This window comes from Puntigrus tetrazona, chromosome 13 (assembly GCF_018831695.1).
Source record: "Puntigrus tetrazona isolate hp1 chromosome 13, ASM1883169v1, whole genome shotgun sequence".
Taxonomy (NCBI): domain Eukaryota; kingdom Metazoa; phylum Chordata; class Actinopteri; order Cypriniformes; family Cyprinidae; genus Puntigrus; species Puntigrus tetrazona.
The window spans coordinates 9,450,844-9,473,803 of record NC_056711.1 but is presented as its reverse complement, the minus strand read 5'-3'; the positions used below and the strand labels follow the sequence as shown (position 1 = coordinate 9,473,803).

Sequence of the window (22,960 nt, the reverse complement as noted above, 5' to 3'; positions counted from 1 at the left end):
ATGTTGAATGTCTTACGAGAATAATCTGGTGCTGCACTGCCTATTATGACATGACTGAAGGAGTCACAAACCTCTCAGACTGCATCTGAATGCAAAGAATGCAATACAGTGTAGCTTCTGGCAATTAAGAACTCTTCGCTAGGAGGAGCCACATAATGACACTGTCAGGAGAGGTTACGCTGTGATCTATGAGTGGAGTGCTAGGGAAAAAAAATCTTTGCGCCTCTCCCACTGATTTTTGTAATTAAGGCAGTAAATGACTCAATGACTTTTGTTTAAATATTTACTTAAAAATCCTCTCAGGCACATCCCATAACATTTTAAAATACAGCAGTTTACATTATTATTAACATAGGAAAATACTGGGGAATAAGCTTGAGAACATGAATTTTGAATAAATACTCTGCAATAAAATGTTGAATAGAATGGAAAACAATTCACAAACATTTATGGAGGACAACGTTCTCTCAAATAGGAAGAAGCTGAACGTGATTTACAAACAAGACTGTTAGACAAAATGTTGTACGATACATGTCAGTTCAGTTACAAATATTGAAAATAAAACGTGGATTCAAAAGCACTTTGTGACAAATTGCAAGATGTTCGGGGAACAACCACAAAGGACAGTGCAAGTCTTTATGCATAGAAAATTAAAAATTCATACATAACCAAAAACATAATCCACCCCACCTCCAAAAACAAGAGGAATGTTTGTCAAGATCCTCAGCATAAACCTCTGCTAAAGAAGAACAGTTTGCAGTTCAAAGCAAAGAACAGAGTGCAGTCCAGTGCATGCCATCTTAAATAGTTAAAAAAAAAAAAAAAAAAAAAAAAAAAGTTTACCACCAAAACTACTGCGCATGTATTTATCACTGTTGCATAACAGCCACCATATATTAAAACTCAAGACAGTTCCAATCTCGGAAGCTTATCAAAACCACGTACCAGCAGCTCCAGGAATGTCAAAAACATTGTGTAACCCACTGCCTTGCACAGCACTCCATGCTACAGTATATGTGAGAGAGGGACGAGTAAGAAATGACGCGTGAGAAACAAAGCTCATGGTGGGTTTGAAAAGCTAACTGTGGCCCAAAGAATGGATAAACCAGCTCAAAAAGCCAATATTATGCTCTTATTGATGTTCACATGAGATCACAGTGTCTTATTCAGACCTTTTGATATTATATAGCCCATAAGATATTCAACTATTTCAGCATCTCTTGATACCCAAAGATCAATCCCACAGGATCTGCACTTAAACAACAACTAATGCATAATTAAACTAGGATCCACCAGATATCACCCAACAAGGCTTGATATTTTTTTTACAAATCTAGAACAAATACGGTAAGACTTCGAAACATCATCTAATCACTTCTCAATTTTGAACCAAATGACCTTCAAGCCAAAGTGAATCTAAAGACATAGATATTAAAGAGAGAATGTAACCTAAATGAAAACAGATTAATAGGTAGACTTGTCAAAAACCTGCATTTAGCAATTTGATAAGGCTTGCTCTTGCCATTTAAGAGTGCAAAACGTTGATTACCGTGGGTACCTTGCAGGACCTGTGCTAAATACCAGTCAAAAGTCATGTGCATACGGAGGTCCAGTAACTGCAAATAATTAATTTGAGGTTTTTTTACAGATACTCAAAACCAGTCATATCTGCATATGAACGTCCAACAATGTACAGGCAGAGCATTTTAAGATATCAGCAGACCACCGTTACATTACCCCATCGCATACAACTGAAAAATAAGACATATGCAACAAATTTTAAGACGTACGCCTTTCTTAAAATAAACGTATGACAATAAATAGCTGTTTTGAGTCGTCTGCTAATGCTATGGAACAAACATTTTGTTTGACAGAATGATTTAGCTGCGTGATTGGATCAACAGAGGCATCTTGTTTCCGTCAGTTATGATTATAAACTTAGGAGCATGTAAATATAATTCTCTGTCTATAAACATCTTAATTGGAGAGTTCTAAGGGAAACTGCTACAGTACTTACATACAATACTTTTTACAGTTGAATAATATAATTTGACCATAGATCCTACACAACTACTCTGATCCTATTTTGGTATATTTTTATGACAAACACCACATCAAAGATATCCATATAACTGTACGGTCTGGTTCTCTAATGTGAAATAATTAAGCCGCCCACTGATAGATATTCCAATTGGGAAAGGTTTTAGTTAGAGCTACGACAGCCAGTGAATTTCACCGCACAAATGGGGTCACGTGACATACCTAGGTCTTGGGTCTCGACATGCAATAAAACTTGCCTGTCCTAATCTACCTCAGGGTTACTTCCTAACATGCAAACCAGCAATATAGAGATGTTTAGGATTCGACTTGGTCGAGTTATTCGTACTACTTACTACTCAACACTGGCTGTAAACTTTGGTTCGGTTAACTGGAGGGAAAAATAAGAGTGTGGTCTGACTTTTGTGAGCTTACGCTACCGTTACTGTACTGGAAGTCACGATCTAATGCTAATAATACATCCGCTAAGCACACTATATCTGAATGATCCTGGTCTGGCACTGTGTAAACATCGCTCGCAATTCGTTCTCTTGGGTTTCGTTGACAGCGTCTGGCTCCGGGCTTTTTTGCACTTTTGCTACAGCAAAGTTGATGCCTTGGGTAAGTCCAGCTTGGGTCAAACTAGCCACCTGCACCATGGAGCTCCTGATCTTTGCGAAGGGCGACACAACTCGGCTTCCATTACTGTCTGCAGGGGAGGGTCCTGTGATGCCTTCCAGGCTCTTTTGTGACCCGCACGATGTGGCGGACCCTGAGGGCTGAACAGTCAGAAGATTTGTCCCATGGACGGAGGACTCTACCTCAAGCTGAGATGGGCGAGGAAGCTGCTGTTGGGAACGTGAAGACCCCAGCTTTGCATCTGGAGCTGAGGGGGCTTGAGGCCCTTGCGGTTTGGGTGCTGGAGCCACTTCCTCAAAGACCTCTATTGGTTTGATCTTGGCATCCTGGACGAATTGGTGGCAGTAAGCTTCGATAGGTGTCCCAAAGTCAATCAGAATGGCTTCCTCAGCCACCGAGGCAGACCCAGGAGACTGGCCATCCGGGCCAACTGACAAGCTATCTGCTGTCTTTTCATCACAGCCTGTGACTCGGATGACAGAGGGCACCGCAAGCTCGACGCTGCCAATTGACTGCGAGCGACTGCCAAGTCGTGGTGCAGATGCTACAATTCCACAGCTAGGAAGCACATAGTCTACGTTTTCCCGAGAGCCCGAGCAAGGCTGCTCATCCGAGTTGTATGAATCAGAATCTGAGGAAATCTCCTCTGAATGTTCATCATTAAGGTTTTTCAGGGCTGCTGAACCAGTGTTGCCATCATGAGTCTCTAAACTGCTGTCAGATTTCCAGAGGTTCATATGCAAGTTTGGCTTGAGGAAGTTCACTTTTACCTCAGGCTTCGAGAAGGTCCCTAGTTTGCCCAAGGGCTTGAAGTTTCCAATGTTGACGTTAGTCTTTGTCTGCTTTACTTTCTGGTTAAGTGTTGAAAACTTGTTCAAAAGGAAACTTTTGCCTTGAGCCAAACCAGATCCAAGGACTTGGTCCACGGCTTTGCCTTGTATTCCCATTATATCCTCGTGCGGTTTGCTGTGTCTCCTGAAACGGAGCAAATAAAGCAAGATTAATCAAGAACTAACAATTCAGCACAGTTTATGTTCAAAAAGGCAGAAAAAGAGACAACAGATTTGACTGAAAATGGTTTAGTTTTCAGAACCACCTTCATTAAAAAACATTTTGTTTGATAATGTGTTTCAGGCTAATTGATCAGATTCGGTTTACTTTTTTAAAAATGTATTAATTACTGCTAAGCAAGTTTAAACGCCCAGTGCTAAAGTTTCACAGGAACCTACACATGTTTGTGTCCAATGTGGGCATGCTAGCAAAAATTTGCTGAAATGAATAATCATTTCCAGCCACATATAATTGTTTATGAACAGTTTTGAAAAACAAAATATTTAAAATCAGGTAAACACCATCTCCCAGAAATTTTCCCAAGCTTTTTTTTTTTTTTTACCTCTCTAATTTCTTCTCAACAACCTGGACGTCAAGCCCCATAGCTTGCTTTGTAATACGAAGCATTTCCGCAATGCACTGGAGTGTGTCTGAAATGCAAACAATCCAACAAGTGCAGAGGAAAGCATAAATTATTTAACAAACACAAAACCCTTCAAGCAACATCAGTATACAGAGAGCCAAGTTATATCTTTTACCAACTTAACCCATAATGTCAATCACCGAATTACACAATACAGAACTAGAGGCGTAACAAATCATGGTCTCCCAGAACAAACCTTTTCCGTCATCTTCTGGATTTCGAGTGACAGCCCTCAGTGTATGGAAGTAACCACTCATATCCCCGTTCTTATAGTGCAGCCGCATGCAGCAGTATTTAGGCTTTCCAAAAAGAGTCGGTTCTGGACCTAAAAAGACCACCATTGGCAAACTTTATTTATTGGGATAAAAATTACACCCACAACTTTTATCTACAGTCTCTTACCGATTTCGATCTTTTCAAGTCCTTCTAAACTTAGTCTCTGATACTGGTTAACTTTGTCCGCCTCCTCATCATAGCTAAATAGCAACAGCAAAGTGAAGTGGCATTACTAAACCAATGCCAAGAAAAAGTATTTCTTATTTTAAAAACACAAACATTGGGAGAAATTTTACTTACTAGGCCACATAATATGCAGAGTTGGACAACAGCAGAAGAACATCAACATCTTTGTGAGTGGCATCTATAAGACTATAGGAGGAAAAAAGGTCAACACCTTGAAAGAGAGCCCCATAAATAGTACCATTAAACCCTGGGTATACAGGAAAAAGACAAAAAACAGTTTTTGCAATGCCTTGCAAAATGCATGAAATTTTACTAGAATTTGGCCATAATGCATTATGCTTATTTGAGTATATTTTGAGTGAAAATTACCTCAAATAAGCATTACATATGGACAAAGTTTACAAAGATTTAAAATGATTCCAGCCCAATCAGAAACAGTTTTCAGGCATCTTTCACCACGACCTATCACCAAGAATGGAGGAAATATGGCTCACCCCACCCAAACAGTTATTATACAACAGGAAAAAAAAAAAACAGTATGTACAAGTACCTCTGAGCCACTGACAATAAACTGTAGGAAGAAGAGTAAACTAACAATATGAATTTTTAATCAAGTTTTATAATATATATTTAATAATACATATCTAGCATTATTAACTTAATTCTATGCTTGAATTGTAATATTTCCAATTAAAGGAAAAAAGAAGATTACATAATTAAGGGACTGTTAACACAGAATGCATTTTTGCATTCCACTGTGCTGCCTTGCTTTAAAAATTAAAAAAAGCAATTGAAAACCCTGTTCTTTTAATTATACTGACCTGTATCTTGCACTTCTTAACACAAAAACACATTCTGTGTGAACAGCCTCTTAATTTTCTGAAAAATCATCATACAATTAGCTTGAAACGAGAACTCTCTCCAAAGCACAGCATGATGTGGAGGGCTCTCACCTTGGATCACAGTCGATAAGCGCCCATCCGCCGTGAAACTTCTCATCATCGGGCAGCAGCAGCTGCATGTATGTCTGCAGCAGGAGGCTGACCTGTTCCTGAGCTCCTCTTTGGCTCTCCCTCTCTTTCTCCTCCTGCTCTTTCTCCTTGCTGAAGATGGAGTACAGGTCTTCTGTTACTGGAAGACCCATCATGAGGTCTGGGAGGACCAGAGATACAGTACATGGCAGTTGAGGGATTGACCTGGTTAGCATCATGTACCTAACAAACGGTTTTTTTTCGTACTGACCAATGACAGCCTGTCGGTAGGCATCTCTGAAGCGGTTCAGATAGTAACGATTAGCTGAGTTCACACCATCCTTCATCACGCCTGCTAACTTTCGCTCTCCTGTTCGTGTGAAATCTCCCTACACAACAGATCGCACGCATCAGAATAAGCTGACAAACTCTGTGGTAATCACTGTCTTGAATCAGTTACGTTATGAAACCAAAAGCTTTCTCAGTTTTTACTTTTAAAAAAAAAGACACAGAAATCCCTCAAAACAAACAACAAAACAATATAGCTACACACACAGTATACACACATATATTATGTAAACTTATTTTGGATGCCATAAATCACAACTAATCATTGACAGCGCTAATGAATAAATGTAATGATGGGTAAAATGTATTAAAATTCATAGATAGATAGATAGATAGATAGAGATAAAAACTAGTAAAAAGATAGACTTGTCAATCTGTAAACTAGATACTAGATGTTGACAGATGGTGGTGTAAATGTGCAGTGGGGACAGCATAAAATCAATGGCAGGCATTTAGTCTATTTACCTTTAGTGCAGCTGTGCCAGCATACTGACGGCTAATGGTGTCTCCGTTGTTGGCCCACATCACCTGATAGATCCTGTAACACTTGAGGGGCAGTGGCTGCTCGGGTGGCATTACACCAAGTTTTTTCAGCTGGAACCAAACAGATCAAAAGAGTCTTTGAAATGTACCGGCATACTGAGAGCAGCTGAGTGAGGCAAAGACACTACACTGTTCTGAGGGTGCAATATGGCAGCGTTCCTAGAAGCCACAGTATTATTAACACCTTAAGGCATTTAGCACATGATCTTATCCAGAAACAACTTTTTGATCTTTATGTGTGAATTTATCCGTTTGCGTGTTCCAGTATCAAAGGTGAATTGAAATACCTGCTGTTCCATGACCACACGTGCGATAGCTGCCTGTACCACATTAGTCCTGTCCAAGCAATCCATGCAATTTACCCGGAAGATGCCTTCTTGTTGACAAATGACTCCTGCTTGGTCCACCCTATTTGCACATCAAAGTAGATAGATATAACATTGGACACGATATTAACCCGCAGGCAGAATTAGGATTTAAGAGCTAATAAAAAATTTTTTAAAAACTCACCAGGCCCATCTCATGTCTGTGATAATGTCAGAGATGGCATCAGTGAGAGTCTGCACATTCTCAAACTTCATCCCTCGACTGGGAAGGGACAAAGGAGAAAATCTGGTGTTGAGATTTGTTTTTTTTCTTTTGTAAAAACAAGGATGAGCTGATTTTAAGATCATCACACTTTTTCTTACCAGTGCTCATGGAAGTCGAATGAAACGTATGTTAAATTGGGATTATTGTACAGCAGCACTTGTTTGAGGTAAGCATCTCCAATCATCTTCTCGCGTCCATTTGCGTCTACTAAATTAATGATCACCTGATGGGGAAAATTCATTGCTGAATTACTAAAAGCTCTAATACTGAGGAAATTACGTCTAATCGTTTGTTATGGTTGCTATAGTTAATAGCTTGACAAATGCAATTAATTATGTTTAATTCAAAAAGTATTCTCACAGGGTTAAAACCAGTATAATCTAATCAAATATTTAAAGGGCTTTGGCAAACAGAATATGTTGGAAAATCTTGTGTGTCGTCCTGGATTGACCAGTTCTACAGAGGGTATAAACAATCTGGGCTGCGTTTCCCAAAAGCAACATCATTGACCCATTGAAACCAACGGAGCTATGATCAACTTATGCTACGTTTTACAGGAGATTCTGTACAAATTTAGAGGTCTACCGATAATGCTGCTTTTTCAATTCCACAGTGCCCAGACACCCAACAAAACCAGATATTAAGATTTATAATCCTCTAATTTCAGCAGTGTGAAAAAAAAACTAAATAACAAAACCATTGTATGTGCTGAGTGATCAGACTGCAAGAAAAAAGCACTACTTAGTTTCATTCAAAATAATAGCATTTGCTTCTGCTGTAAAAGCTGGGCTACATTTGGGGAAAGCTGGGGTTAGAACTGATGAAATCTCAGCTTTGTTATAACAGGAATAAATTACATTTCAAGATATATTAAAGTAGAAAATTTTACTCATATTACAATATTACTGTATTTTTCATGATTGTTGAGCAAAAGGACCTCGATTTAGTGACATTATATATTATACATTAGATATTACACTAAGGAACGGAATGCATTAACTATCAAAGGAAATTGTGAGATGAATCATGTTTAAACATTTTATTAATATTAGGATACATATAAGGATTTCACTTGCTTAAATTGTTATATTTTAAACGCATCTTACCAGTTTTTTGTAAATCTGAACTTGCTTTTCAAAGTGAGATGCAAAATAAGGCATAGTTTCCCTCTCGCCTGCAACGAAACACATCTGTCAGATGACATCATGTAGGAAACAGTGCTGCATGAGGATCACAGTAAAGCTCTGAATTATCACCAACGAGCATTTCATCTGAGCACTATGTTTTTCTAGATCAAGAAAGCACGCCAATACCACACCTGACGCTATTCACAGGACAAAACATTTCCAAACAAAGAGTACACTGATGCATCACAGTGATGGCTGGTCTATAAACAGAAGTGCTAGACCGTGCTGTGAATTAGATCTCATTTATGATTTGAAGAGAGAATCGATTACACAGATACAACCCCACCTTTCTCTATCCGAGGTCTGGGGTTGTAGCGATACCCAGCTTGGCTCCAAAACACAGGAACAGAGCCTCGAGTTTGTACAAAGGACAGCGTGTGACTGTGCACGTGGATCAGCTGCTCCGTCTCCACATAGTTGGCCACGTGTCCGTCGGTATCCACCCCCCTCCGCTTGTAGCGCATTCCTTCAGTGGAAATCATAACAATATTATTACACTGAGTAAATATGATTTACTTGTTTTTTTCAATCGGTGTACCTGCACGGTGGCGACTTCGTCTGGAGATGAGGGCCACAGTGAAGCGTGGGTGAATATCATCCACACAGGTGGGCTCCTGCAGGGGTGTCTCCGGACTGCTCCTCTCTTCATCAGAGCTCTCGTTATAGTTCACCACCAGCTCCTCCACCTGAACGAAGCCTTGGATGATAGGAATTACCCAGAAGTCCACTTGAGGCACCTGCAAAACAGGACATCTTGTATTACCACCATTCAGGGTATTTACAATTCAATTTTAAGGTGTCCCTATTACTCTAATCTGTACCCTAATCGTATAAGTACATGTAAGTAAATGATATTACTCAATATGTGAGCAGCCTGTAACAGGGACACCTTAAAAAGTGTAACCGGGAAAAAGTTTGAATTATGAAAGTCGCAATTACTTTGCATTCGCTCTCGTTCACAAGGAAATACACAATTACATTACAATTACAAAAATATCATAGGTTTGCATATTTAAATTTTCACAAATAAATATTCACGAAGATTTTTGAAAGTTTTGCACCTGCAAGTCGATGAGGTCTTTGATCATGTGCTTGTTCCAGAAAAATCTATCATCCACCTAAAAGTAAAAAAAATGGATCAGTATTCTGTGTTTGTCAGGTGGTATCAGTGCAATTTTTATGTAGTATTTATATGTACTCCTTTTTTAGCTTGATTAACAAAAACTATTTTAATAGTTTTAGTTAAGAAAAACACTGTGGTGACTCGCTCCCTATCACTTCCTTCCTTCTGTCTTTCTTCATTGTTTTAATTTCGCTGCATCTTCAGAAATAACAGATACTAATTTATTAATGCTTGACTAGTTATCCAGGAAGTGTCTAAAGATAATGATCTATTCATTAAGAAATGAGAATTGAAGCTTGGCTATAAATGTATTTTTGCATTCTGTATGTGTGGGAAGAGTGTAAAAGTATGAGCCACATCGTCACTCAAATAAACGTTTTTTGCAGTATTTACATAACTGACACCAATTTTAATTAATATTTTAAAACAGAATTTAATCAAATATTTTAAATCTTTTATTGTCGTTAAAGGAATAGTTCACCCAAAATGAAATTCTGTCATCATTTACTTGCGCTCAAGTATGAATTTCTTTGTTCTGCTGAACAATGTTAATCTGTTGCTCACAAACATTTGGAAGTTAATAAATGACTAATGAGTAAATTTAAATTGTAACCTTAAAAACTCTCACTTTAGATGTAACTTTTAATATTTTTAACAGTAACTCAGCCTCTCACCTTTTTCCACAAGGACTGATCTGACTTGCCTAACTCTCCCTGTCGCTGGACTGTATTGGTGAGGTCATAGGTCAGACTATAGTAGAATGAATCCGAGTCCATGAATATCTTATAGAGCTCATCAAGCAGTCGCCTCTCCAGACGTTCCTTCTCTTTATTCTCTTTCACCTGAAAGGCAGGGGAATACTGGATGGGAGTGAACAAACAAAATAAAATTAAAGAGACAATACTAAGTTAACAAGATGCCAATTCATGGAGGAATCAGGAAGTTGTGTTTTTACATCGGCCATACTAACAAGTCAAAGTACTTTATAAGTAACTCAGGTAAAGTTAGTTTCAAAATGATTGGTTTTAATATCAATGGTTTCAAAACAACCCATCAACCTTTTTTTTGATGGGACCGCCAACATTAGATTTGATCTGACTCAGAGTCTTCATCAGAAACTTGGACTCGTCTGGTGACTGGGTGATTTTCTCCGGTTTGTTGATTCCAAAATGATGCTTTTTACAGAGCTGAAAGTGAAAGAGAGCAAAAGAATAATTGGCCGTTTTGTTAATGCTAACTATCTGCTGTCATTTCTAACAAAGCTAAATAGTTCAATTTGTACCTAGGTGACAAATCTACAAAAATCTCGGTTTCCCTGCTCAAAGTCCATCTGAAAAAAGCTGCTACATTAATTCCTGTAATTAAAGCTGAAAGAGTGCCAAGATGTGCACTAAGACTAGCCTGATGCCAGAGCAAATTCATTTGCCCATAAAAGAAAGAACAGCTAAAATCCAACTACACAGAGAGGCTGCTATCCCAAAGTAATAGAGGGCAATTATTCTGTGATATACTACTGAAGTAAAGATGAAGCGCGCCAGGTGAATGAATTACAGTGACCTCTGACTTTCACTTACATGGTTAAACATCTCCTCTCAATCCCAGAGGTTCTGCTGAGAGACTGACTTCTTAGAAACATCATGCTTCCTCTGGAACCCCTTAGAAACACACACCACTACTCTTGCACTAATTGTACGTCAACAATTTACTACACAAGAGGGCTAAAATCGGTCTTGGCCTACGTGTCAACTGGGCGCACTAACAAGTTGGGAATTTGGGAAAAAGTTGTGTGAATTCTACAAACTAGAATAATGACAGGAAATAACTGTTGAAACGTTAGAGCAAATGATAAAATGTTACGGTTAATGTACCTAAGTTCATTATTATAACATTTGTCTTCTATACCAAGCTTAATCAAATCCAGCATGAAGAACATTTGAACATAAATAGCCAGCATTAATCACCTCTAATTCCAGATCCTGTGGTTCATCCTCTGAGAGTGGAATGACTACAATCTTAGTGATCTTGTAGACTTTATGGTCTCCTGGCAACTGGCCCACCAGAGCTTTCTGGCGAATCAGAATCAGGCCCAGAGGAAGATCTGCCCAAAGGAGGGTGGAGTGTCATGAGTACAGAGTTCCACACCTCATTTTCCTGCTCTATCCGGCATGATTCATTCCTATGGCAAACATTCTCATAACAATGACTTCAAAGACATTTGCATTGAGGCGTGATGTAGTCATACTTTCACTGGCACGTTAATGTAAATCAATAGATAAAAGCGCACTGTGCAGGAGGCAACTCTAAGATGTTTGACTGGAAAATTCGATGAGAACAGTCTGGGCTCTTTGCAAGAATGGTGCAAGGAAATATCAGGTTTGCCCATTGTATTAGGTTACAACGTAAAGCATGCACAATATGTAGCTACAAACTCACGTGGCTCACTTATATGTGCAGTTTTCTCTAAAAAAAAACCGCAACCAAGCATGAAAGGTCAACTAATTACTTTCTCCATAACAGTACAAAATGTACCATGCATATAGGCATCAGTGATGGTTTTTTTTTTTTTTAAAAGGAAGAGAAACTGACATTATAATACCAGTATTCATATAAATTGAGCCGGTTAACAAGCGACAGAGGTCGACTTCTCATATCAGCCACTGAATAGTGAAATAACAGTATGATGCACGCCATCATTTCACTTCTGTGAAAAAAAATCCCACAAGACCCTACTGTAATAAAAAAAGCATTTGTTTAGTTAACTAGTCTATATGGAAAAAGATGAAATCATTATATTTTTTAAAATGAGTTAAGATGTAAATATCATGGTATGTTAATATGGGAATTATTCAACACCACTGCATTTAACCTGCTAAAGCTACATCAGAACAGCAGGGCAACAAAGAACTTAAAGGCATTTAGAAATAGCAAAACGATAAGAAACCAAATTAAGATGACATTTCTGGTGCAGAAGCTGCCTTTCATTATGTTAATCATTTTGAGTCTCTGGTCCCGAGGTTTCTTCCTGCTAGAAAGTGAATTACAGTAAAAACAAATGGAAGCAATTGTGTCTTTTATTAAATCAATTACATATGAATGATATTTTAGCAGTAATGACATTATAAGTCTGTTTTAATCCAAGAGTCAGAGAATTTATTACAAACATTACAGTGCAATACGGTATTCTCATCCTTTATACAGTAAATAAACTGAGGCCGATGATTTGACTTACCGGCATGAAGCTGTATTTTTCCAATAATACCTTCTACAAGTCCCAGACAGACAGGATTCCATGCTAGCAGCAGATCGGTTGCTGAAAGGAGAATGAAAATTAAAGCCATAAGTGTTTGTAATTATAATTATTTATTTTTATTTTTATTATTACACATACACATTAGATTGCTGACTTGAGTTTACCAACTGATTTACCGGCATCACCATCATTATAAAGCTGTCAAAACCCCTGACCATTAGCTTGTTACTGGGGATCATTTCAGCCTGAGGGAAGACCTACCAAGCCATGAAAAGCTGGTACACCCAAGAAGCTGAATTATGTCTTGATACGAGGAAAATACTTCAGTGTAAACCAGAAATTTGAGAGCGATTTTACTTACCTATTGTGACTAACAATTTGTGTGTTGATTAAATGACAGAGGTGTATTGTTCACCACAAAAATAGCAATATGCACTAACAAAATAAATATAGTCCATTTTGCTTTCACATGGACTTTAATGTGAGCTAACAACAAATACTAATACTTCTGTAATTACAATTTGTAAACCCATCAATGTGCTCTTATATGCGTCTCTAATAAAAGTTTGAAGTGGATACCCTTTAATTTGACATTAGGAAGTGTGATTTTGGATTACATATAGGTTTTTTGTCTTATAGACACACAGCTGTTCATTTCACAAGCCATTAATGGATGGACTGGAGTGTGGATTACTTGCGGATTATTGTGATGTTATATCAGCTGTCCAGACTCTCTTTCTGATATCATCCTTTCCCTGCAGAGGATCCATTGGTGAGCAAGTGATGCTACAAAAATTTCATTTCTGTTTGAACTATTCTTTATTCTGAAACACTAAACCAACTGGGACTGAATAATAAACAGAGTAGTAAGTACTATAGTGGTATAACCTCACCCAGCCACGTTGGCAACTGTGGCACGATGCATATTGTTAGGAATTCATTCAAAAGAACCGAGACTGTATGCATCATGCATACAGTGGAAACCCTTATCCAGTTAAATAATGGAACAGTGCTGCAACCTAAACCCGATAAGCCTGGCTGCACGCACGTGGAGAAAAACAGATAGAACTCATCCAAATCTTCACAGGCTGCAGTTTCCCTGACACTGGGAGAGATTACCTGGACTACCTGCCCATCTTGATCTAGTCTTCACAAGAGATAAATGTAGTGTGGATAGGTAAATATTTTAAGGGTTAGATGAGCAAAAAGCGTAACAAAGGTTGCTGTGTGAGTGTAAAACACTGGTCATGGTTAAGCATGCAAATCTTTTGTTAAAAAAAAAAAATGGTAAAATGCACATACTGTATAATAGACAGTTGTGTCTGTACATAGCAAGGCTGGGCAGAAAAGTCTCATTTGACTATCTACTGTGCCTGCGTTTTCCTCTTCAGTAGAACAGTCACATGTCTTACTCTTACTTTAACCATCGGCATTTAACTTTGTAACTATAGAGGCCTAATTCTTCTGTGCAACATCTAACAGCAATACCACTGGCCAGCACAGTCATAAATACATCAACGATGGACATTTACATATTTATTTAATACCGACATTTAACTGAGGCCATTTGACTGTCATTCGTAAGCCCCGTGAACTGATTAAATAATATTATTATTCACAGAGCCTTCACTATTGGGAAAGCGTAATGGCAAACTGGGTTATCACAATAAGAAAAATATATGCATTTTGCAGCAAAAAAACAAGACAAAATATATATTCTAAAACATACTATGTAAAATATGCTTTTTTGGGGCATTATTTGACTCACTATATAACATTCTGCCATTGTTTATTCATCCTCACGTTGTATGACTTTCTTCCCTGAAACAAGGAAGGAGATGTTGGGCAGAGTTTTAGAGAATAAAAGGCTTTCACTAGTCACTTTCGTTATGTGGAAAAAAGATGAAATGGAAGTAGTCATAACAGAGTCTGACAGCGCCTTAAATTCAAACATCTCCTGAGGAAAGCCAGTCACACAGATTTGGAAAAACACACAGCGAGTAAATAATAACAGAATTCTCATTTCTATGTGAACTATCCCTTTAAGATTCTCAAGCTGACATCTAAACGCCCTTGACCAAAACACACAAACCCCAAATGATGTCGGAGGGGGAAAAAAGCAAGAAGAAGATTTTTAGGCGAGACATCCGACCCAAAACATCATCCGAGGTTTGCTCTGACACGCATGTCATGCAAGCGCCGCCGCTTTGAAAGTAGGGCAATGAAAACACAACAACTGGGCATCTTTCAGACGGCCGCCTCGCTCGACAGACACGAAACTGACATTTTCATTTCTTGAACGTCTAGACAACTTTACAACGGTTCGGAAGAACCGACTTCTCCCCGCGAGGAGCAAGTATCCCTCATTTAATCTCGGTTTTGGAGCGGCGGGTCGTGTCAGACAACTATCGTGCACGAGAAAGGGTAACAACGTAGACGCTGAAACACATGCACGCTGTATAAGAAAGTGATGGAGTTCGAAGGCGAGCATTACCCGGTCTCACGGCCATGGATCCATCCTTCCTGCTGCACCACAGCGCGTTATCTCCGCTCTGGAGAATATAATGATCTTTAGCTTGAAACAGCTCCATGTTCACCGAAACACCGAAACATACGAGCCTCCCGACACCACACCGCTGGATTCGTTCCCGATCCGTGAAACGAGGAAATGAAGCGGCTCTCTTTTCGTCCACTGGCAATCCCAACAGACGCCAGCTAACCTGCTAGCTGTGTACTTGAGTAAACGTTTGTAATCATATAAAGCATCGTGTCTCTGTGTCAGCTACTGGTCGATCCTCGAAAATGAATCGTCGGTGCATTTAATGTCAGTTTAAGAAGGGCGATACTGTGGTTAGGAAATGTGCCGGTCGGTCTAATATTTTCCACTGAGGGGAGCAGCAGCGACTGAAACAATTTCCTCCAGTTATACACACACGTGACTTCCTCCGTCACACCGAACATCATACTTCATCTGTGACTGAGATGCCCCACCTGCAGTACTTGTTTTCATGTATTGTTTTATGTTAGATTGTTATTTTGCGACTCTAGTGTGGAGACACACACATAACCGATGACCTGATTCAATAATATAATACTATATATATAAACATTGTTACGCATTATTCTAGATAAATTAGTTATGTGGGTCTAAATCAATTAAAATAAGTATGGCTATCAGTGTGCGCAAATTAATTATGTTTTTGAGTATTATTGTCGTGCAACAAATGACTAAATGACATTTACAACTTAAACTGTAAACCTTGGGGGCTTTGGAGCACAGACTTAAGGCTCGTGTCCTTTTAAGGACCACACTTGGCAGATTATTGCGGAAGATTAAAGTGAAAAAGTAGCTATAAAAAGTGAAACTTGTTTAGTGTTAGATAAAAGTGAGTTTACTGTTGCAAATGCGCGCAAATACTATTTTCAAGTTTTATATGAAATATAAGCTGGGAAAAGCAAAGCCGGTACATCTGCAAATGACAATGTTACAAATTTAAGGTCGATATCACGAAAAAGAGCATTGTGCGACGCCTACAAGTTTGGCTTTATTTCACAAAAAATGTAATTGAATCATGTTCATGTTATTTTGTATTCGCGTAGCAAGTGCCAAGTAAAACACTATATCATACGAATTCATATGAAATCAGGTTAAAACCAAAATGTAGAAATAATAAACGTGACCACCATCACTGTTATTTTGAATGTATTTTTGATGAATATATTAATAGTAATGTAATATAGATATAATATAGTGATATAATATAAAGAATCCTAAAATGACTGGAGAGACACGGTGGTCAGTGAAGCATTGTTCACTTTCTGACTGGTAAAGATGTCTCTGGCAGTAGGCGTCTTTCCATGAAGCTTTTGTGCATGACAGCCTTTGAAGCCTATTCTAAAAGGAATTTAATCTATCTAGATTAAATATTATCCCCAACTGATTACATAATGCTGTGGTCTCATTTCAGTTTTCAAGAAACTGTTCTTCTGCAAATATGTATAATAAGACTACAGTTTTTGATTTAATTATTAATTTCTTGACTTTTCTAAGATTAATAGCTCACCTTTTGTTATTCAGGATAACTATCATGTATAGCTACCTCTTTCATATAACCGGAAATGTATAATTATTACGCAGACAAAGTCTTAATACTGTAGAATAATGTCTTATACAGCATTGGATAGTCCAAGTTATCATGTCTGCTTATTCATAACGTTTGTACATTTAAAAAAAAAAAAAAAAAAAAAAAAAAAAAAGTATACAACTTGATGTAAGCAAAGTGCTTTATTATATTGTATTTGCAGTCATGCTTATGTCACCATATCATGTCAACTGCAAATAACCAAGCTGTGAACACTGAACATTGCATACTATTTCACAAAACAGACTTAGAAACCAGTTTTGTTCGCAGTATTAGTACGATATCAGAGTCAGTAACAGGTCATTAAGATAAAAAAAAAGTCTCACAACAGTCATGTGAGACACAGCACTTAGTTTTAAACTGAATTGAGCTGACACATTATACAAAGTCGTTTTTGGTTCACTAATTTCTAATCCCCTAGGGCAAGCTGCCTTCCTCAAGGGCACAATGTTAATACAATGGGATGATTTTGGTACCTTTTGAGTTCATAGATCACCATAACTTTGGACTGACCCTGGCTGCTTTAACAAACCAGCCCCTTAATCATAAGGCGACCATATATTGAGTAAGTTTTTTTTTTTAGATTTAACAAATGAACATTCTTAAGTGAATATTCTTAATACTGGAAATGTTCATTTTGGCACAGAAAAATAGAATAAAAATATATCATCATTTTTATCACTATCATTCAACAAATAATAATACCGACAAGCACTCAAACCATCATAGGGTATTCTGTCAGCAAAGCTCACTCCCAACACTGAATTATTCTCCCGCATGATGTTGAAATGGTTATATTTAAAAGGCATGAATACTTTCCCATATGCCAAAATTAAAATGAATGCCTTTAGATTTTTTGTAGCCCACACATAAATTTTTAAAAAATCAAATAAAAGTTTTCACTATGACATCCCACTACTTCATAAACAACTTCTTAAGGAATATTCAAAAACATTTTACCATTCATTCATTCACATGGTACAAAAGATACTTTTTGAACGTTAAAATACTTTCTTCTGGTTCAAGGCCTCGTTTACATGTGTTTTTGAATATAACTTGTCACCACTATGTCTTTTGCTACAAGACACTGGCATGGTGAGATTCGACAACAGCAGCATCACATAACAGCACACATGATTGCACTCGGTAAACAAATCACGTTAGATCATTTCCAACAGAAAACTTCAATTATTCATGCATGCAACTAATAATAATTGCGCGAGTAAAAACAAGAATGGGGATTTGATTAGTGTTCTTCTCAAATGTGTGCCTTCTTTGTGCAATTATGAAATCTCCTTGACCTTCTCTGTGTTTGCCTGGTCAATCATACTCCGCTCTCCTTTCGCCTGAGGGTACGTGTCACCAGCCAGCCCATCCATCGGCTCTCCAAACATCTCCAGTTCATCTAGAATGGTTTGAACTCTGCGGACGCCATCCCTCCGAGCCTGACGCACATCTGGGCGACCTTCAGGGTCTACCGAGTCCAGAGCCAGAAGTTCTTTGGTCAACATCTCTTCCAGCATCAAGTATCTTTTATCATTCTTCTTCCCATCAAAGCTTTTCACATCTTGTGCCAGTTTCTCCACACGTTCCAATATCTGCTGCACTTTGATCAGTCCTGGGTGGCTCAGATCTTGTTCTGGAGTCTCCTCAGGCTGGACATGTGGGGGTAGGACCTCTTGAGGTGTTTGAGGGCCAGCGGCTTCCTGGGGTTCTGGTGCTGGAGGAAACTGTATGGTAATATTGGATGTCTCTGATACCTGCGGTGACTGCGGTATGGGTTGTTGTGCTTTTGGCTGAGGTGCTTGTGTAGGTTGTTGTTGCAGCTGTACTGGCTGGTGATGTATTTGCGGAGGAACATCACCAACTCTTTGAACAGGAATCTCAAATGCAGGCGCTCTGACAATTTCTTCAAATGGTTGTTCAGCTTTAGGTGATATCGGTGCGTGTCCAATGTGTTGCTGGACCTGGAAATGGTAACACATTTATTTTAGTTGATGAACTGCTTAAGTAAATAAGTACCTATTAATAAATAACACACATACCTGGGGTCTCTCTCCCATGATCTGAGACATGACTGGTGACTGGGCCAGTAAGGGGACCGAGATGGGACTGGCAGCTCGATTCTGTTGAATCTGAATGGGCACTTGTTCACGGTAGATTGGCATTTTTTCTCGTGTGGGATGAGAACTTTGGCTCGGTTGAGATTGTGAGATGCCCCCTACACCCTCGTGGATCACCGGAATGGGGATGTAGCCCGCCCGAAGACCTGTATTGCTGGGTCGAGGCTGCTGATGAAGGCCACTTATTTGTTGGTGTGAGCCCTGTGGTTGATGAACCTGATGCACATAAAAATACACTCTGATTTTGGAAATAGATAGAAAGGCATACACTAGCATTCGAAGGTTTGGGATAAGTACGTTTTTTTTAAAGAAATAAATATTTTATTCAATGAGCAATGAGTTGATAAAAAATTAAAAGATATAAAGAAATCTGTAACACTTTAAAATAGGTAACACTTGTTAACTATTCACTACAACTTTTCCCTAAATAAATTATTCATTTGCTGCTTATTAATAGTTAGTAAGGTGGCTCTTAAGTTTAGGTATTGGGTAAGATTATGGATGAAACCTTTGGAAGCAAAGTACATTCTTTCACAATGAATCCATGACAGAAACCGCCACGTCTAATAGAGAAATCCAGTTCCTAATGGTCTTACCTCAGGCCCGTGTGAAGCAGGTGAGCAAGACAAACATGCTTCCGATGGGGCCTGCACTGGAGATCTAGGCCGACAGTGGGATGCTGGGGTCGGAGAAGGTGTACGTCCGTCTGTTCTCAAACTTTGCTGCGCTGACGGGTAGATGTAGGAGAAACTCGGATACTGCTGCAGCCTGGGTTCAGTGTTTTCATGGGAGACTGGGATGGGGATGTAGCCTTGGCGTAGCATTGGTTGCCTCATCTCCTGAATAAAGGATTTGTGCATGTCCTGAGGAGACTCAGGGGACATAGATGGGCCATTTGGAAAAACCTAAAAGAAAAAAAAAAAAAAAAAAAAAAAGGATGGTGGGAAGGTCTATTCAAAATGATCTCATTATTTGTATTCATAATAGTCATACGTCTGATCTACAACATGACTTCTCTTCAGTCCGGCTTTGCTGAGGTATGTAGTAACTATATGCAAAATTGTTTTGCAGTAGAAGGCAAATAACTAAAGCATGTTGTTGGCAGGGTTATTTTAAAAGCTCCAATTATCAACAATGGCATTACAGACAGAATAAACATTGAAAATGTTTTGACTTGCACCAATGGCTATGGCCAAAAATATTAAAAACAAGCCAGAGATAGAGATTAATCCGAATGTAAAAAGGAAATAATGATATTGTTAAACGGAATACATCACAGTCAGCCACAATGGGGACAAACTTTTGAAAATTATACTTTGGCAAACACAAGGAGTGAAACTAACAATGACAATGTCTAATATTCAAACTCCTGTATTATCTTTGTACATTTACAGTTACATTGATATTTATTTATCTTATGATAATACACACTCAAAGTTACTCTTCTATTACAATCTAGATACTCAGCATGACACATTATGTGATGATTAACTGTATTTTACACCCGATACATTTTTCCTATTAGCGTCACATCAATGTCAAGTTGTAGAATTTTACGACTAGTCAGACTCGGCTATATGTGAATTCCACCCGTTGTAAATCTGTCTAATGTAAAATTATATTATCCGTTATTGCAGGCAACCAACCAACCAACATGCTGGAGGATTCAGTCACTTCTTCAGTTCAATACATAAATGTAACAGTCAATTTGAGCACATCTCACGTCTTCTCTCCTCATCTGTTTGACACGCAAAGGTCAGTCCGCCCTCTCTCAGTGACGAGGCAGTCCAGGAACAAACATGAAACACGAGTGGGTAAAAACTCACTGTGCACAGCAACTGTTAAGCGATGGCATTGGCTTACAGGATATACCCTGTATGCTGTCGATTCTAATGCCATGACTCACTCTATGTAGCATTTTTCAATGGGTTCCTGTGCTGTTGACACTGTGTCTTAAAATACTCTTTGTGAGGGGGAGGGCCTCCCTTACTCATCAATGTAAATCAGAGTTGCTCAGACACAACAAACATCAAAAGAGATAAAATCTCTAACAAACGCTCATCTCGAAACACCTATTCTGATGTTGAAACAGCAAAGCAGCTACATCATTTAAGGCAAGGGTATTCAACAGGGAGGCAATTATTCCTGAATGAAGAGACGGTTGCATCTAATGAAGGCTCAGTGGACACTTCGCAAGCGAAATCCAGGCATTTCGACTGGAATTGCAGGAAACTATGGCGAAAATAGATTTGGCTCGCCATCAGTTTGGTCACATGATCATTCATCGTGTTGACCAATAGAAAGTCGCTTGGTATGAAATCGACGGATTTCACAACAGATTTTTTGCTCACAAAATTCCAGTGAAATGTCACTAATGTAAGCTAAACTAAAAGTCCAGCTACATTTCATTCTCCTTCCCAAGTTAAAACACTATGTCTTATACAGGTCTAAATATACCAGCACATTTATATGGCATTATGGGCATGTTATTATAGGCCATGCTTAAAATGCAACACATTTAAATCCCGGGTCTGAAAAAGGATTTTTAATGTTATGAAAAAATGGCAGTTATGTAGTTTTACTAAAACCAATATGCTAAACAGAGAGAATAGTGACTGGTTAGCCTATATGACCTCATGCCCTCTACTTTTTTTGACACAGACGCCAAGAGTAGCGCTCAGTTTATCTCCTGGCAGCTGTGTCTTTCCAGCAGATTCTTGGTGACACTAACTTCGGACAAGTGTTGATCTATCTAATGAAAGATGCCAACTGGCAAGCCCTCGTGTCCCCCCCACATTTTTGACTCCCAGAACCTGATGTGCGGAGAACAGTCTGACACTTCCAGATTGTAACTTTCAAGCCCATTCATCGGGAATGACAGAATCGGTGAGTGGGTGGATCTTTCTGAAATCCCATGTAAGGGAAACTTTAAGGACGCGTTAGTGCTGTGCGGTTCCAGGGATGTGGAGGACAAGCGCAGTGTGCGTAGTTCTTGAGGCTTTAAATAAACATTGTGGAGTCGTTCTAACACTCTCACATATAACTGCAGTGCGTCACACACTAATCACTTCAGCTGAGATCATCACACTAATATATTTCGCCCGTGTGCATGCAGCCAGGCCGTTCAAACGCACGCGAAGCGTTATTTCCAGAGGCGACTGCGAATCATGCGCGAGCTTCAGGCGAATATCAAGTGCGTGGCTCCCCAACCCTAGACAGCCAGCGTCTGATCAAGTACGATGTGGATGCACTGAGTAGGATCGCAGCCTACGCACTCAACAAAACTGTGTTTTTCGATGAAACGCACCGTAAAAAGCCACGATGCCCCGAGTGCTCCACAAAACGCACGCCGCACGCTGATCCGCATTTGTAAGCTCGCCCGAAAAACGCTCGCGCAACTTCCGAAAGCGCAATCGAGATCTATCTTACCTTTTTCGTGTCATGCCTCGGATCATTCCACGTCGTTGTGCGATTGTTGTGATCCACAAAAAACGGCCAACCTGTCTGCGGGTCGATTTTGATCTCCCACCCGGGTGGCAGAGGATCGTTAGTTGCCATCGTTTCGACTGGAGACAGTGTTTTCATACTCTGGTATTGCTTCGCTCCCGAATATTGTGCCATTACAGCCGCTACAGACGCTTTAAAGGGTCCGTTTGATGACGTACCGTAAACTGGGACGGGTTTCTCGAAGCAGCAAGGTCCCTCTGAAGACTACCGAGAAAGTTCTAGCGGAGGGTTCACTGTGACGCCCACGTGTGTGACCAACAATTATTTATTACCCCCTGACAGCCCAGACACAGATCAACTCTCATACTTTAATCGCCTCCCCCTCCGGTTTATTAGACCGAGCGCACTTGTTGCTCTTTTAACATAAAGACAGACAGCAACGATATACATTTTGAGGGAAACCTGTCCGACTGCTGCCATTCTGTAATCCCATTTGCACTTGATTTGAGGGGGCAGCCTAGTTCCTGCATGAAATACAGTAATCTGTCATGGTTAATGCAATTACATTATGCAATTTAGTATTACAAAACCGGCTCGTGAGGCTGTTATAAATCTGCTAATCG

General features: G+C 39.1%; 2 protein-coding genes across 6 annotated transcripts; both read right to left on the bottom strand.

Annotated features, from left to right (window-relative positions):
* Positions 1-269: 269 nt before the first annotated feature.
* inpp5f (inositol polyphosphate-5-phosphatase F) lies at positions 270-16,247 on the bottom strand. 5 transcript variants are annotated; one of them, XM_043255348.1, is made up of 21 exons: positions 15,120-16,247; positions 12,605-12,685; positions 11,337-11,473; positions 10,434-10,562; positions 10,050-10,235; positions 9,314-9,370; positions 8,791-8,989; positions 8,539-8,718; positions 8,172-8,239; positions 7,164-7,288; positions 6,985-7,062; positions 6,762-6,882; positions 6,397-6,525; positions 5,855-5,972; positions 5,566-5,764; positions 5,163-5,183; positions 4,727-4,798; positions 4,553-4,626; positions 4,347-4,475; positions 4,070-4,157; positions 270-3,651 (listed from the first exon to the last, which is right to left on the bottom strand). In XM_043255348.1, the coding sequence occupies exons 1-21, from the start codon at positions 15,214-15,216 to the stop codon at positions 2,532-2,534; spliced, it is 3,408 nt and encodes a 1,135-aa protein (XP_043111283.1). In that variant the 5' UTR covers positions 15,217-16,247; the 3' UTR covers positions 270-2,531. The 5 variants fall into 5 exon arrangements, with proteins under 5 accessions (XP_043111283.1, XP_043111284.1, XP_043111287.1 ...); XM_043255349.1 differs by having other exon boundaries at positions 10,050-10,217; XM_043255352.1 differs by lacking the exon at positions 5,163-5,183 and having other exon boundaries at positions 10,050-10,217; positions 15,120-16,245.
* A 648-nt stretch (positions 16,248-16,895) lies between these two features.
* Positions 16,896-22,624, bottom strand: bag3 (BCL2 associated athanogene 3). The gene is made up of 4 exons (XM_043254628.1): positions 22,320-22,624; positions 19,487-19,795; positions 18,813-19,106; positions 16,896-18,734 (listed from the first exon to the last, which is right to left on the bottom strand). Exons 1-4 carry the CDS (start codon positions 22,509-22,511, stop codon positions 18,051-18,053), a joined length of 1,479 nt encoding a protein of 492 aa, XP_043110563.1. The 5' UTR covers positions 22,512-22,624; the 3' UTR covers positions 16,896-18,050.
* Positions 22,625-22,960: the final 336 nt, after the last annotated feature.

Bases quoted from the DNA above. Each gene is read 5' to 3' on its own strand.
- inpp5f (XM_043255348.1), bottom strand. From the start codon at position 15,216: ATGGAGCTGTTTCAAGCTAAAGATCATTATATTCTCCAGAGCGGAGAT. The intron at 12,686-15,119 runs GTAATGCTCGCC...TTCTCCTTTCAG, and splicing joins ATCCATGGCCGTGAGACCGG to CAACCGATCTGCTGCTAGCA. The intron at 5,184-5,565 runs GTGAGAGCCCTC...TTCTTCCTACAG, and splicing joins CTTATCGACTGTGATCCAAG to TTTATTGTCAGTGGCTCAGA.
- bag3 (XM_043254628.1), bottom strand. From the start codon at position 22,511: ATGGCACAATATTCGGGAGCGAAGCAATACCAGAGTATGAAAACACTG. The intron at 19,796-22,319 runs GTAAGATAGATC...TTTTTCTTTTAG, and splicing joins CGAGGCATGACACGAAAAAG to GTTTTTCCAAATGGCCCATC. The intron at 19,107-19,486 runs GTAAGACCATTA...TATGTGCATCAG, and splicing joins CTGCTTCACACGGGCCTGAG to GTTCATCAACCACAGGGCTC.